This window comes from Haliaeetus leucocephalus, unplaced genomic scaffold, assembly GCF_000737465.1.
Source record: "Haliaeetus leucocephalus isolate CR32 unplaced genomic scaffold, Haliaeetus_leucocephalus-4.0 Scaffold229, whole genome shotgun sequence".
NCBI lineage: Eukaryota > Metazoa > Chordata > Aves > Accipitriformes > Accipitridae > Haliaeetus > Haliaeetus leucocephalus.
Genome location: NW_010972665.1, coordinates 2,046,498 through 2,061,868, shown reverse-complemented (window position 1 = coordinate 2,061,868; position 15,371 = coordinate 2,046,498). Strand labels below are relative to the sequence as shown.

The window sequence follows — 15,371 nt, the reverse complement described above, 5'->3', positions numbered from 1 at the left end:
GGGGAGGAAAGCCCGGCTGCGAACTCTGCAGCGGGGTTCAAACGGAACTCCGCTAACAGGGCTGCCGCCGCGCCCGCGCTGTGCCTGCCTGCCGTCTCCTCTCGGCGGTGCCGCTGCGGTAGCGGCGGCGGGCTGCTGTAGTGGGGCTGCCCCGTCAGTTACTCAGAAAAGACGGCAGAAGAGCCGTGAGTCACACTTTTATATCCGTGCTGATGCGTGCTTGCCTCCCTTTTGTGCCTCTCCGCAGTGTAAGTTAGGAGGCCCCGCGGATTCGTCAGGAGCGGCAGGCACAAATGCCTTCCCCCGTGACATCCCGAGGCTCTCTGCCCTTCGGAAAAAATGGATCAACTCCTGTGTGCTGGTTGTAGCTCGGGACATGTAGTAAAAGCAAGAAGATGAGCACAGTCTGATGGAATGGACTTGTGTTGGAGGACAGGGTCGATGCTGCTGCATCGCTGCGCTTGGGAAGGGGGTGCAGATCTCCTTGAGATGAGTCAAGCACATGGTGGCTGTGGGCTGCAGATTTCCCCGCTCATCCCAAATGGAGCCTTTCCCATGGACTCCATCTTCTGGACGTTGCACATGTTGGTGTGTGCTCTGCATGGGAAGGAGGTCCAGCAAGTAGCCCTGCTTCATGCGGAAACAATTCCAGATAGCTTGCTTGTAAGGATTTTTTTTTTTTACAATAGACAGCCCACTGTGTTGTTTTGATCTATTCCCTGTATACATCTTTCGATGTGTGGAAATGTATACAGCCTGAGTGGCAAAACCAGCTCCCTTACTATTATGAGCCAGTTGTTCCCTATCTGAGATGTTTCTGTGGCTGACTGGGTAGTGTAATTCTCTTAATTGATTTCCAGAGTGGGTACAGACAATCTTTTGTAGCCAGCCAGATTATCATCTTGTTGTTCTTCAGCTGCGCTTATCGATGGTGGGATGAGATACATATGTGGAGGAAAGTTTAGAGGGGAGGACAGTTCAGACTAGCATCTTCTGGCACTTAGAGTAGAATTCAACTTCCCTGACTTGGACATCTAAAGACAGTAGGTTGGATTTAAATGCTGTTCGCCTAATGATAGGCATCGGAGATGCCTCAGGTGAGACTTCCAGAAGTGCCTATTTCTTTCAGGGCCTAAAGGAGGAACAGTCAGGTGACTGGTTCCATTTCAGACACCAACTTTTTAGTTGCCTAAGGGCAGTAAATTCCACTTCTGGTGGTAGGAATTGTAAATTATTTGGTAATGTTGAAGATAATGCTAGAGTACCTCCTAAATGCTTGTATAACATGTAGAATATTCTACCTACAGGGAAAGTGTGGCGAAGGCTGAAGAGATGTGAGAGTGTGCATATAGGCTCAGGCGTATATATGGTACACATATAGTCGTAGAACTAGAATTGTGTTATTTAACAGAGCCGAGCCAAACTTTGTGAGTGTTAAGAACTCTTGAGGTCAGCATGAGTGATGGAACATCTCAGGGGGGATGGGGCCTGAGCAATCGGTTGTGGGAAACCAAGAGAAGAGAGTACAGAGGTGCTGGCCAGAGAGGGGCCAAATAACTGTAGACAGCTAGCCCCTGTCTTCATTCATCTTGAAGTCCAGGCTGCTGGGTTGGGTTAATGGCAGTTCTGTCAGAGCGTTGAAAAGAATTGTGCCATAGGGATTGGCAGAATCTAACTGCCTGAGGAACGGAGTGCACACTGGTATATAGCTAGGATCTGTTCATCCAACCCATCCATCCTGCTGCGGTTGTCTTTCTAGCTTGTGGAAGTCATCCCTACATGTCCCAGTTGCTTGTTTGCAGCATTCATAATAGCTGAGGTATTGGTGATCGTGATAGACAAGTTGTTGGGAGACTTTTTCCAATTGGCTAGATCTGTGTGGTGGCTGTTTGTATATGACTGCTGTGGTGAAGGTTTTCCACACCTTAAGCTGCCAGACAAGTGCTTCACATTGGCAGGTTCACTGACATTCATTGGTCAGACTCCCCAGAAGCACCTCAGGCTGTCATTCAGGAGACACCTCTGGTGCCTTAGACCTTTCTAGAAGAAAAAAATTGAATATGACATCTTTATTTCCTTTCTCCCTGCATTATGGGATCACCATTCCTCTTTCATACCACTGCCCCCCTACTCTCATGTGGATGGCTGTCATTACTGCATATCTCCAGAATGCAGGGAGCAGCATCCTATGAGATCTAGACTAACGGTGCTCCCCAAATTGCTTGTAGGAAGCACCCACTAGCCCCATATTCCCATCAAAGTCTTATGCGCAGTTAAATTGCTCTTTCTTCTTGTTCACAGTGCGTAAGCAAGAGATCATTAAGATAACAGAGCAGCTGATAGAAGCCATCAACAATGGAGACTTTGAGGCTTATACGTAAGTCCGGATGTCTTCTGACAGGTTGTTTATCAGTTTGTGTACAATGATGTTCTGGCTCCTGGGTGTGAAGAGCTGTCATGCAGTCAGGGATGGTAAAAAGTTTTGTGCTCTTTAGCCTCCATCATTTAGGAGTAGGGATATGGTAGAGCTCTCTAAATGAACATCAAGTAGAAGTCAGGTATCAAACATCAACAGGAGCAACAAAAGGAAAATGTCCTGGCTTTGTAAGAAAAGTAGGGGGAAGGACAATGAGATGGGCAGAAGGACAATAAAGGAAAAGCCTAGAAGCTTATTTTATGTGAAATGCCAACTAGCACCAACTCTTGTGTTGTTGCGGTAGGACTGAGTCCTCCAGGAACTTACTCCTTGGAGTAGGGAAATAAATAGGTGGACACAGGGTGTGAGTCAAAAGTTGTACCAGCACTTCATTGTGTAAATAGCCCTTGGGCTCAAATGCAGACTGTAAGCCTGTGGTGCTTTTCTTTGCAGAAAAATCTGTGATCCTGGCTTGACCTCATTTGAACCTGAAGCACTGGGGAACCTGGTTGAAGGAATGGATTTCCATAAGTTTTACTTTGAGAACCGTGAGTGGGTAGATTTGGTAACACCAACAGCTTTCTCTCTGATCTTCTTTTATGCCACATTTTGGGGAGAGAATTGCCCTTGTTTTTACTGGCTGTCAGAACCAGCAAGAACTTGATTGTGCATGGGTTATGATGCATTCATGAGAGCCAGCATGCTTTCTCTCAAAAGCCTTTTTCAGCAAAAATTTCAATTCTAACTCCCAGATCCCTGCACTGCAGGCATACAATTTGCCTGGCCCAAATATTTTGTAAGCATGGACTGCAGGAGCTTTAGAAGTTTGAGGTGCCGGATTTCCTACTGATATGGAAATGGAAAAAATGAGCATGTTTTGATGGAAACAACGTGTATGTTTGGGGTAGACATACTGAATGGTCAGACATAGTCATGCACAAATCAGTCATGCCTTCACTATGAGTTTTCCCTGGACATTTCAGATCTCTAACACCTAGTGAAGCCATTATGTGGATACAAGGGTCACCTTGTCAGCCTGGGGCAGGAAAAAGAGTTGGGAGAAATGCTATCATTTATACTAGTGGATTTGCCTCCCTTCCTGGATGTCTTCACAGGATGAGATCATTGAAATTTAAATCCTGAGCTGTTCAATTTGTTTTATTGTGGAGGTTAGGTCAAGGTCCTTAGTATAGGCAATTCCTAGTGCTCTAATTATGCAGACTTTGTCTCTCTCAAAAGCCTGTTCTGGAGTGATTTTTACACTTCTCTGAGGCTTGTTCATATTTAATGCAGGTCTAGCTTAAAGATCTGATTATTGACTCCTTTGCAACAATATTCTGTAATTAAAAGATCTTTTCTATAACTGAAAAAATGGCAGCGCTGATGTTAAAAAAAGTGGCGAGTATGCTTTGCAGAAGAAGTGGGAGCAAAGGGGCCAGGGGATTCTAGGCAATAAGTGTGCAGTTCCTAAGGAGAAGAACAGGTGATAGGGGAAAGAATTGCTTGGATTCTGCCTGGAAAATTGTAGGAGCAATTATTATTGTATCCCAGAATCCAGTGGAAGGTGAGTAGAATACAAAAGAGGTTGGAGGATGTGGGGAGCTGTTCCTCAGTAGTAAAATGAAGCTGATGGTTTTGCATGTTCTGCCAGTACTGTCGAAGAACAGCAAGCCAATACACACCACCATCCTGAACCCCCATGTCCATGTCATTGGTGAAGATGCTGCCTGCATCGCATACATCCGCCTGACACAGTACATCGATGGCCAAGGCCGGCCCCGCACCACGCAGTCTGAAGAGACCCGCGTCTGGCACCGCCGAGATGGCAAGTGGCTTAATGTCCACTACCACTGCTCTGGAGCTCCTGCAGCACCTCTCCAGTGAGGATCAAATACGGGTATGGACTATCAAGGAAGGAGTATATCATGCACACAGCTAAGGCTGCTGTATGTGGGAATTCACTGTTCAAGGCTGTTTAGCTGGCTGTGAGAGAACCATTTTTAGCTGTCTGTAGGCCAAAAACTTCTGCTGATCAGTTGGTGGTCCTTTCTCTAAGCCCTGTCATCTGGAGTCAGTAGATTTAGCTGCCACTCGTGATGAACTGGAGTCATGTGTCAGATGCTTGTTCCTGAGCATAGCTACCCCTGTAGCAGTAGTGCTTCCTCCCAGGTACTCAGCTCTGTGCTCGGACAGAGTGCTAATGCAGAGCGGAGAGGAAGAGTATCTCATGCTGTGCACAGGTTTGCTGTTTCCCAGCTGTCAGGGACCTGCCTTTACATGCTGGGGGTGATTTCAGAGAACTTTTTTGATGAGAATGTTGTATTTAGAGAGGATATTGTAAAATCTATACAGAACAATTTCTATGTCGTAAGGGTAAAGATTTATTCATATAAATTTTACTACTGATTTTCTGATTAACAGAAGCTATTCAGTGTACAATGTTGAGAAAACTCAGAGGAAAAAAAAAACCTAAACAAATAATAATATCAGAGGATTTAAAATAAGCTCCAATTAGCTTGCCACAATTCAGTGTTAGAGGAAACTTTGATTATAAAATTTGACGTGAAGAAATGATTGTTGCTTGCTCCTGAAGGACAGCAGATCCATTTACTTCTGCAGCATAGGCATTCTTGTTTACTGCCTTACTGGTTTCTTTTAGTTAGATGTACAAAGTCTTTCTGCCTCCTTTTTGTTTCATGCTGAACTATATTTCACGTCCATTTTAAAGATCTAAGTTTCCTCATCTTAGGACCTTTTTACTAAAGATTTTCTACTTAAGAGCAAACACAAAGAACATCTACATCTGGGAGACAAGCTTTTTTTAATGCGGTCATTTGAGGGTGAACCACTCAAGTATAGTTACTACTTGAGTCCTAGTCTTGAGTACTACTTGGGACTAAGCCAAAAGCAGGTTTTTTTTCTTACGTATTGTGAGGGATTCAACCCTACTGAAGGCAATGGAAAGGAATGTGAACTATCTATCACAAACAAACTGCAGAGGTCACAGATGGAATTTGAAAAGCAAAAGCCAGTTGGGGGCACCAGAAGCAAGGAAGCTTTCGAGAGAGCTGGACAATCAGCTGATTTTCCAGGGAGTAAGGCAGTGAGAAGGATAAAGCCTTTGCAGGGAAACAAAAAATAATTTACTTGCATCAGTTTTCATCACAGAGATGTTGAGGGACACTTCTGTCCTGGATTTAGTCAAAAAAAGATGCAGAAGAAATTACTAAATTAAAGATTGGTATGGCTCAGTGGCTGTGCCTCGGAGTTCTGAGAAAGCTTAGGAATGGAGAGTGTTAACCGCTACAGAAGAGGTATGTTTCCTTGGCTTGGCTGCTGAAATGTTGCACCTCCTCCAAAAGTATGTGCTGGAGGGTTTCTGAAAACTGCAGAGCAGAAGCCATTTCCAAACCACAAAATGTTGGTTAAAACAATATTATAAAAAGCCTGTAAACTAAATTGAAGTATTTGCATGCATTTCTGGGTTCTGAAGGAGGTGTGATCATGTGCAATTACAAGTGGGCAGCCCCCATCTGAACACACTGAATCATTTCGGAGCAGCATTGGCCCGTGTGCAGTGAAGGGCAAGGATGAAGGAGGGATGAGGTGAATAAGAGTGCTTAAATAGAAATCGGTGGTTTGTTCTCACCTGGAAGGCAGAGTTCAGTTTTGGGTAAGTCGTCTTAAAAGGAAACTGCAGCTGTAAAGGAAGTTTGAGGTTAATCAGAGGACTTCCATGTAAGGAGAGAGTGGAAACTGAGAAGGGAGAAGACTAGTAAGAGGGTTTGCAACAAAGATTTGCAAACCAAGAAATGGTAGAAAGAAGATTTTGGCTACACTTTCGTGGCAGGACAGTGCTAAACAAACATGAAAAAAACCCAAACGTAAAACTGATCAAAATAAATCCAGTAATTTGACACAAGAAGATTAGCCAGGAGGAGCCTTTGCTAAAAGCAGTCGCTAGGACTACAACTTTGCAAAACTGCAGAAAAGCTCATACATTCATTTAAATATAAAGAACATTCAGAGACAAAATTACTTAAGTCTTAAAGAAAAAGAAAAATTAAAAAAAAGAATGATCCTTCAGTTCAAGGCAAAAGCCAATGGGAAGTGAGGCAGAAACTGTTCTTTAGGACCAGAGCCTTTGATCACCCCTTGGGAAATTTCTTCAGCTTCTGGGATGCCACTGTTAGATAGTGGGCCCAGGTCTGCTCCAATCAAGCAAGTAATTCATTTTAGCAAGTAGTTCATTTTCATTGGCACACACAGCCACCTGGAAGGGAAAGTGTCTGCCTCTTGGCTTTCGGGCTCTTCTCATGAGCCCCAGTCTATGTTGCATTAGGAAGGGTTTCTGCCTGCACCAAATAATTAGCCTGTAAAAAGCGTGTTTTATTAATTGTGTACAGCTAATGTTTGGCTTTATTTCTTCCATCTTCCATCCTGTTCTCCGCCTCTCCTTTCTGGGTGGACACCACCTCTTCCTGACTGCAGCAACTTGTGGAGATACTCAGCTGGAGGGCAATATCTTCTTAGCAAGCAGCTCTGGAGTGCCTGAGTGACAGCAACGGTCATGTCTGTTTTGACGTTAAAAAAAAAAATAATACAAATTACAAACAGGCAGCAGCCAAACGCACGAAACCCTGCATGCATCTGATGCTCCGGGCGCTGCCTTTCTGTTGTTTTCCATGGATCCATCGTGTCTGTTTCTGCTGTACGAAGGTGTTTTTAAATCTTAAAAAAAAAAAAAAAAAAGACATGTTGTTTGTATAAAATAATAAAAACCAGGAATAATGCTAAATAAATGACAGATTATCCAACATGCCCCCTCCCCCAGGGCTAAGAAAATGGCAGCAGCTGGAACATCTTTCGGAAATGAAGTGAGGGGGAAAGCAAAAGTGAAGGAGAGAGAAAGAGAGAGGGAGAGCAAAAATGGAAGCGGCTTGAGCAGTGGATGGCCGAACTGTGCTCCGCAAAGCCGTGGTGGAAGTTAACATCGCATTCAGGCTGTGCTGCGACTTCAGTCGGTGAGAGGTGGCGAGGAGACCCCAGAGGAGCCAGTGTGAAGACTGGGGTTCAAGAGAGAGGAGGCACTTCTCTTCCTGTTGCCCAGCAGACTGACTTCAGCCTGTTTCTTCTTCAATTTCTGCACAGCAAGAACGCTATGGAAAGCTGGTTGCTCGGCTGCTGGATCCCAAAACAGACTTTTTTTTTTTTTAAAGAAAAAAAACAAAATGGGATGTTGAATTAAAACTAAAGGTGGAGGTAGGGATTAAAAAAAAAAGGGGTTTAAGTGAATATAACTTAAATAGAAGCTTGCTTTTCAGAGATACTGGTTTTAGAAACAGCCACTACCTGGCGAAACATGGAGGTTTGAAGCCATCTTATTTAATTTAACAAGACAAAAAAAGCATTGCATTAAGAGCAGAGATTTGGGAGGAAGAGGGTACATGAATGGGATTTTCTATTTTTTTTTTTTTTTCCTTTCTAGTAGCATAGTTGGGATCCACAGTGCTGCAGAACACGTGTTCCGTAGGAAGCAGACAAAAAACTTAGTGTTACGTTCTTCATGAAAACTTGCACATACACTCCTATATGAGGCATAAATAGCGTGTGTTTTTTATACTGAAATATATGCACCCATAGAATTAAAGGGGTTACCTGGCCTCCTGTTTGATTTCTTTGGTCTCCTAGTAAAATAGTAGTGGGAGCCAGCAGCCCCAGCCAGGTGCTTCTCCCCACCACTAACCCATCTGATGTTTGTAAGTGTCATGTTTCCTAGTGTTTATTTGGGTAATTTTTCTATTTTTTACAGTGATGTTGTAACACAGAAAACTATCAGATCAGAACCTCAGAAACTATAGCTGCGGGACTCCAGGCCACCTCCCTGTGTTGCCTCTGGGTGTTAGAGGATACCTCATGAAGCAGAGGGGGAAGGGAATTAGCACATGTGATCTGATGTTTGTCCTTTGGGCCAATTCATCTTCCTTTCTTTTCTTTGCTGTAAAAGGAGTCCATTTTCTTTATTCATTGGGTGGGGAATGTGGAAGTGTTTTGTTGACCTTGCCAAGGAGGGAGCCTAGCCCCAGGAAGAAAATGGCCTTTCTGGTGGACCTGATAGGATTTGTCTTGACCAAGGGAAGGCATCACTTCCAGAAGTTGGGATGGGCTTTTACCTGAATTTCTGCCTACCCCTAATCATTTTTCAGATTTTTCAAGGGAGTTAAAGTGAATGCATTGACAGCATACTAAGTGTGAGACAACCTTTTTACAGACTATGGAAGAGAAGAAAGCCAATTTGGAATTTCAATCCTTATTTAACAGAATGCAGAAAATAAAAGCTGTTGCACAAAGTGAAGCTGTCACTTTGCAACAGATAGCTCTCTGCTTCCTTTATTGGAAAGGTGCTATCCCACACCAGGATTAGATCAGCTAACCCCTGATGAAGGAGAAGACCATCTGTCCCCATTTCCCAGGTTTCTCTGAGCAAATACCCTTTCCTTCCTCCCTCCGCCACCCCAGGGAGGAGTGTGGGGATTGAACTCATGGGGAGCAAACACTAGATTTTATTATTTCAAAACCATTTTAAGACAGCACTAAGCCAGTGAGTGAAGTGGAAAAGTGGAAAGCCTTGATATTTTATTCAGTTGTGTTTTTTTTTAAGCCACAAAGAGAGAGCAAACAGGAGATTACAATTATGCCATTTTAAAAAGATAAATACAAAACATGCATGCCTTCTTTAGGTCTGATCTTCCATGTCTCTTTACCTGATGATTATTAATGATTAAAAAGAAAACCCTCTGTATTAAATATCTGCATCTTACAGAGAAAATTTTAAAAGAACAGAACTGTTGGGTTTTTTGGTTTTGCACAGTCTTGGAGACAAACTCTCTTTTGGGTTTTTTTTGTTTGTTTTGTTTCCTTTTAAGTTAATGAGAACCTTAGCTTGGTATGGCCATTATCAAACACAGCTGTACACCTTTAGCATTCTTAATGTTCTCTTATGGGGCTAATATAAGCATCTATATAATATATATTATAAATATCACATTTTAAACAGGAAATGGAAGGCATTTGATGCAGAATTTTTGCATGATATAGAAATAATTAAAGTTAGCTAGTGTTTGTTTGTTTGGTCTGAATGTTGGTAGAACCTTCATAGCTTTGTTACAATGAAACCTTGAACTGAAGATATTTAATAAAATAACATTTAAACAGTGCAAAGTTTTGAGCGTCATGTTTTTCTCTTAAACCACGGGACAATGTGGAATTGGCACTTCTGGGGTAAGAATCAATCTGCGAAGCTTCTTTTTGGGTCAGTAAATCATATGATTTAAAAATGTCATTTTTAAAAAGGAAAAAAGGTAAGTGGTACCATACTTAACCCCAAAAAATACCAGTGTTAATAAAAACAAAGGGACAACAGAACCTGTTAAGATTAACTTCATGGCATTTCCCTGACAGACCATAGGGTAATAGGGAAATGTTGCTTCTGTTCCTGATAGCCTAGGCCTTGGCAAGCCTATGCTGTTACTTCCTTTCTTGGTCTTTGTTTTCCTCACCAATATTTCAGACTCTTTATAGGAGAAGCCGTCTTGCCGTTAGGTTTGCCTGATGTAAACATGCTGAACTCAAGTTGGGTGGCAGCTCTTATATTTGTGAGCTAGTGTATTTTGTGTCCTAGATGGGATGCTCCTGCAGAGGCACAGATCAACCCCTCACCTGTACAAATTTGCCTGGTCTAGCAGCGTAAGCGTGATTTCCTAACAAAAGTTGGAAGTTAGCTGCATTTAGCCTGTTTTGTTTCTATACTGTCTCTTGTTATTAGCATTTCATTTATGCTCCCTTGGGTGGGCTTTGTTCCATTCAGGCCTTCGCTGCTTTGGCATTTTTCTTTTATTTCCCACCTTGTCCTGTTCACGCTGCTGTCTTAAGGGTAGGTGAGCTCAGCAGTGAGCCTGCAGTGTGTACTGCTCTTCTCTTCTGTTGGGGCCCCTTCCCAGCGGGGCTGGGGAGCGCGGCTGTCACTGGGACAGAGATGCTTGTGTGCTTTTCTGCATCTCCTGGTATCACTGGCCTTGTGGTAGTTGAGCGTGTGCCGGTTCTGGCAGAGTTACTTCTGTGATTGCACGGGGATACACATCTTGTTTTGGTACTGGCTGCAGCTAAGCCTGAGGGGCTCTAGCTAGTGTTTGTTGCCCCCATTTGTGCAGGCTTGGCTGGCCTCCCGCTCCCCTGAGCTCTCCTCAGGTGCACCTGAGAAGAGCTGCAGGTGGGAGGGGGTGGCTTTGCCTTATCACCGAAAGAGAGTTCAGTGTGCTTAATCCCCTTTAACTGCAGCAATTACCTAGTAAATAGGTGTCAGTTGCTGCTGCTTAAAGAAATGATTGCTTTTGCTGCCTGATGAAATAGGAGGAAAATTGTCCTTAGTGTTTAAAGGGAGAAGGTAAGAGTTTTACAGCCCACTTCGCTGGGACTGAAGACAATCTGTTCATGGCTGGGAGAGATAGCTCCTGCTATTACAGTAGCAAAGAGAGGTTCTGCTATAATTTCTGACATCCAAGGTGGCATCATTCATCAGGTAAGGTCTCTCCTGAAGCAGTTAATCATATCTTAATGATCTTTGAAGAAATGTTGCAGTATGATCCAATATGCCCTAGGAAGATACCCATAAAGTTACTGATGATTTCCCATGTTCTTAGTAGCTCTTTTAACCAGGACAAGAGTAATTTAAACACTTGCTGAAAGCACAGTAGTCAGACTAATGCTTATGTCAAGAATATTTATGTGGCATATATATGGGGCCTTTCAGAGGGTTCCTGTGTATGTGGGTGATTTGAGTACATTTAAAAAAGGTGATGGTGTTCCATTTAAGCTGTACTGTATGTGCCTTTACCACTTGCAAGTGCTCTATTAGTCTTGGGCAGGGGCGCTGAAAAATGGGATAGAATCTGCTCCAGAAAGGGTTCCTGTCTTATGCTTTCTTATGTTTCAGCTGGCAGCAGGGATTGGGAATGGTACTTATCTGTAGTGTGATAGCTCCCGTATTGAGCTATCAAGTAGTGATATTCCCAGAAACTTATTTTCCAGTATGCCATATCTGGTTAAAATCTGCTCACCCTATTGGATGGCATTTTGCCATCTTCCTCCCTAAGAGAAGTGTCTGAGCATCGTTTTCCAAGTTTCCTCCCTCTCTCCCAGTATATGCCCATGTATGCTTGTACATGTAGGTGGATTACTTTGTAGGAGACATATGATTGATGGTCACTTTTATTTGTGCTCAAATCAGATTTCCTTTTAAACTAGGATTGGTGTGTTCTCACTTGCTGGGCTAGTGGCACAAAGTCTGGCAGGATGCTTTTATGCTATTGTAGGTATGAGATGTGGGGAGAAGCAGGAGCAGAACTAGACCTCAAGTGTCAATATCCTTTCTATTTTATTATGCAAACTGTTAGCTTTTACTTATGTGTAACTGATAATGTAGACAAATGGACAGAGCATGTGACTAACGATCAGGAGATTTGTGATCTATTTCTGGTTTTGCTGTGGCTCTGCAGGGTGACTGCAGACAAGCCACTTGTGTTCTCTGTGCTTCAGCTTTCCCATTTGTCCATGCAGATAATGAGACTGACCTCTGTAGAAACCACTGGAAGAGATTGATGAACAGTGATGCAGAGCAGCTGGGTGGTATTGTGGCTACACATCACAGATGGCTCCCCCCTCACCCTGAGAATTAGAAAGATTTGGGACTGCAGACTAATGCACCTGGAATGCTTGGTTTTTGGGGTTTGGTATACATTTATTTTAGAGTTGGGAAAGGTGGTCCTTGGGGCACTTAAAGTGGCTCGAGTGGAGAGTTATGAATTTTTCCCTTGAGGTCCATAGTGCCTGAGAACTCCTGACCTGCAGGAATGCCCTGCCTGCCAGTAAGGAATAGGAATTTACTGTAGTATTATGAAGAATTTTAAGCAAGCAATTTCTTCTATACTTAACAAGTATTACAAAACAAAAATGCATATGCTCATGGTTTTTAAGACAACCTGGCCACACTGAAAGGATGCAAATAATTAAGTCAATACAATCTCAGTCTGAAAGTTCCTTATGCTGTAGTGGGGTCTTCTAAAGCACAGGTGGACGTGAGGGAGAGGAAACGTTGTTGTCCCTAATCTGTGACAATTTGCATAACTTTACTCACCATAATTATCCATGAATGGATGGGCAGGATGATGGTTTATTCACAGAAAACCTTTTTGTTAATGCATCATGTGACTGTGCATTGGCAGAGTTGGGATTTGGCCGGTTCTTCTTGGGATGAAATACTGTCTCATCATGATTTATTTCTCTTTCATGTTTCTGTGGAAAAGTGTAGTGTTCATAACCAACAGAGGACAGCCTGCAAAAATGGCATCAAGGCCTCTTCAGAGGCCTTGTTTACACTGGAATATCCTATACGTTGTATCAGTAGTTACAGCAGTGCTACTGCTGTATGGTTGTTCCTGTTCCAGAAAGTAGTTATTTATTTGTTTCTTACTATGTATTTAGAAGTTCAAAATAAACTGAAAATGAGTACTTATACAGGAGGGAGGTGTTCTGCTCATGTGTTGCTCGAAATTCATTGCTTTGGATTTATCGTATTGTATAAAAAAGGTCCAAACTTTGAGATAGATTGTCTCAAATGTTTTTAAGAATTGTAAATGGATTTCAGCCTTGTTCATTCCAAAATAGTATTAATGCTGAAATTATTTTAAATTTCATAAGTCAGCAAGTTTGAACACCACCTCATCTGTTACAGTATCAGTAAAAATCTTCCATACCTATTAGAAATACTTCATTGAGCTTCCACATTAACAGTAACACATTTAATCTTTTATACAGCTTTATACTTCAACCTTCCCTTTTGAAAGAAGCAGGCTTCCTGACCCATTAAAACTTCAGTAGAAGTGGGCAAATAGAAATATTCATTATAACTCAGTTTTTTACTGAATATCGAGGGAAGGATTGTTTGTTTGCTTATGTAACCTTAAGAAGGAGAAGTTACTTCAGAGAAACGCAACGTTAGCAGGGATAGCACATGCGAAGTGAGATAGGCACAGAGCAATATGATAGCCTGGAAGATGGAAAAGGAGTAATAAAGCCAAGCATTTGGAGTGTGAGGAGGCTGGTGTGGGGAAGAGAGCGGAGATGCAAGATGGATTTAAAGGTGTCTTGCAAGTGACTAGAGGAAGCTACATCCGAGGTAGCTAGAAAGACAATGATGACGGAGGCATTGAGAGTTGTCATGTGGTGAAATGAAAAGGAAGGCAGGTGAATTCTGCTCTGGTGGTTTGAGGAAGGAGGAGGAGTTTGGAGAGATGGGGTGTATTTTGGGGTTGTTTCTTCCACTGAAGATTTAAGAGGAATTTTAAGCCAATATTGTTGCACTTGTATAGTGCACTATAGTGTACAACGTATGCTCCTGTCAACGATTCCCCTCCCTCACTGTTATTGAGATTGGTTGGACTGAGGGAGGGAGGGGAACTACCAAAAACCTGTATTTACACCAGAATACCAGACTGTTTTGAATCGGTAGATCCAGTTTCACAGAATGTAGTACTGGATCATAAATGCTACAAGCACGTGACACAAAGTGCTGAACTGCCACAGATTCCCTCTGTTGGCTCAGATTTGCTCAGCTGTTTTGGAAAGTGCAAGGTCTGTGGTGGATTGTCTATCACCTGCTGCTGCCACGCTAGCTTCAGGATGGCTGCAGGCAGGGGGGTGATATTTAATCTGATCTAAGTGCTGTGGCACGTGTTTGGGCTAATTCAACAGAGGTGCAATCACATGTTCAAATATATGCTGCTGGGTATTTTTGGCAGTGTGTGGACCCACTGTGATGGGACCGCAGCCTTGGTGCAGATGGTGGGAGCAGCTGCCTCATCAGCCTCTGCTGAGGTGGGGTGCTGTTGGCCAGAAAGCAGAACAGGCTGCACTAAAGATATGCTTGCTCATAGCTTTGTCTGCTTTACTTTGGTTATTTGATTCACCTGCTAACTCAGGCTTAACAGGCTTGCAGAAGCATGGTCAGAGCTTCAGGTACAAACTGAGAGCTGAAGATGAAAATCCCTGTATAAACATGTCTGAAAGCAGTGACTCTCAAGCTTTTTCAGCTTTTCAGTGGAGGAGCAGGTTCCTATACAGCAATTTTACATCTTGGCTTGCTTTTTGAGGGTTTCCTGGGAGTGATCCACAGGGGCCCAGAAATTCTCAGATGGTGGGATGGGCAGCAGCGCTTTGCTGAGATGAGGCCTCATTCCCTGAGCACCTGCTTTCCTTTTCCTTGCTCCTCATCGGCCACCAGCCAGTTCTGCTGCTTTTGACCACTCCAGGCCCTACTTGTGCTAACCTGTCACAGATTTTCACTGCTTCGCAGCACAATGGCTGCTTTCTGCACAGCGGATTCAAAAGCAGGACCGTGGGAACAGCACTCCCAAACTGCTGTCCGCTTCTCCAGCCGCTGCTGAGAAATGTTCCTGTGATGTGGCTCCGTATCCCGTTCTGGCTCCCTACTACAATTTTCTCCCTCGAAGTAGGAAATTGCACCATGTGTACGTTTGTTTTTCCCCGGGCAGCTGCCGCTACCGGGGATGTTACAGCAGTGTCAATCCCTACCTACTGCTTTTCTGGGCATCCCACGCCTTCTGCGCTGCCAGGAGCACGCCGGCTGCACCCGTGCCCTGTAAGCCCGGGCTGCGGCGGTGTCGCCGTCCCCCGGCTCCCCCCGCCGCCGCGAAACCGCAGCGAGCGGCCGCGCTTGCAGGCGCGGGGGTGGGGGTGGGGGAGAAGTAATCCGCTGCGACGTGTTTCGCTACCGACGCGGCCCCTCCTGGACCGGAGCAGCCCGGCCCTGAGCCGACCCCTCCCGGCTTCTGCTCCAAACCCACCGTCCCCCGGAGCCACTCCTCCCCGCCGGCCCGGC

The 15,371-nt window shown here is 43.9% G+C and overlaps 1 protein-coding gene across 7 annotated transcripts in view; it reads left to right on the top strand.

Moving 5' to 3' along the window:
- CAMK2G (calcium/calmodulin-dependent protein kinase II gamma) overlaps window positions 1-9,633 on the top strand; it is a 117,454-nt gene extending 107,821 nt beyond the window's left edge. For 6 of the 7 annotated variants that reach the window (XM_010567770.1, XM_010567768.1, XM_010567769.1 and 3 more), the window contains 4 exons: window positions 2,302-2,377; window positions 2,870-2,964; window positions 4,068-4,313; window positions 6,908-9,633. In XM_010567770.1, coding sequence (XP_010566072.1) covers window positions 2,302-2,377; window positions 2,870-2,964; window positions 4,068-4,300 — 404 coding nt within the window. In that variant the 3' untranslated portion in view covers window positions 4,301-4,313; window positions 6,908-9,633. Of the gene's footprint in view, window positions 1-2,301; window positions 2,378-2,869; window positions 3,981-4,067; window positions 4,314-6,907 lie in introns of those variants that run through there. The other variant, XR_774362.1, reaches the window with a different exon arrangement.
- Window positions 9,634-15,371: the final 5,738 nt, after the last annotated feature.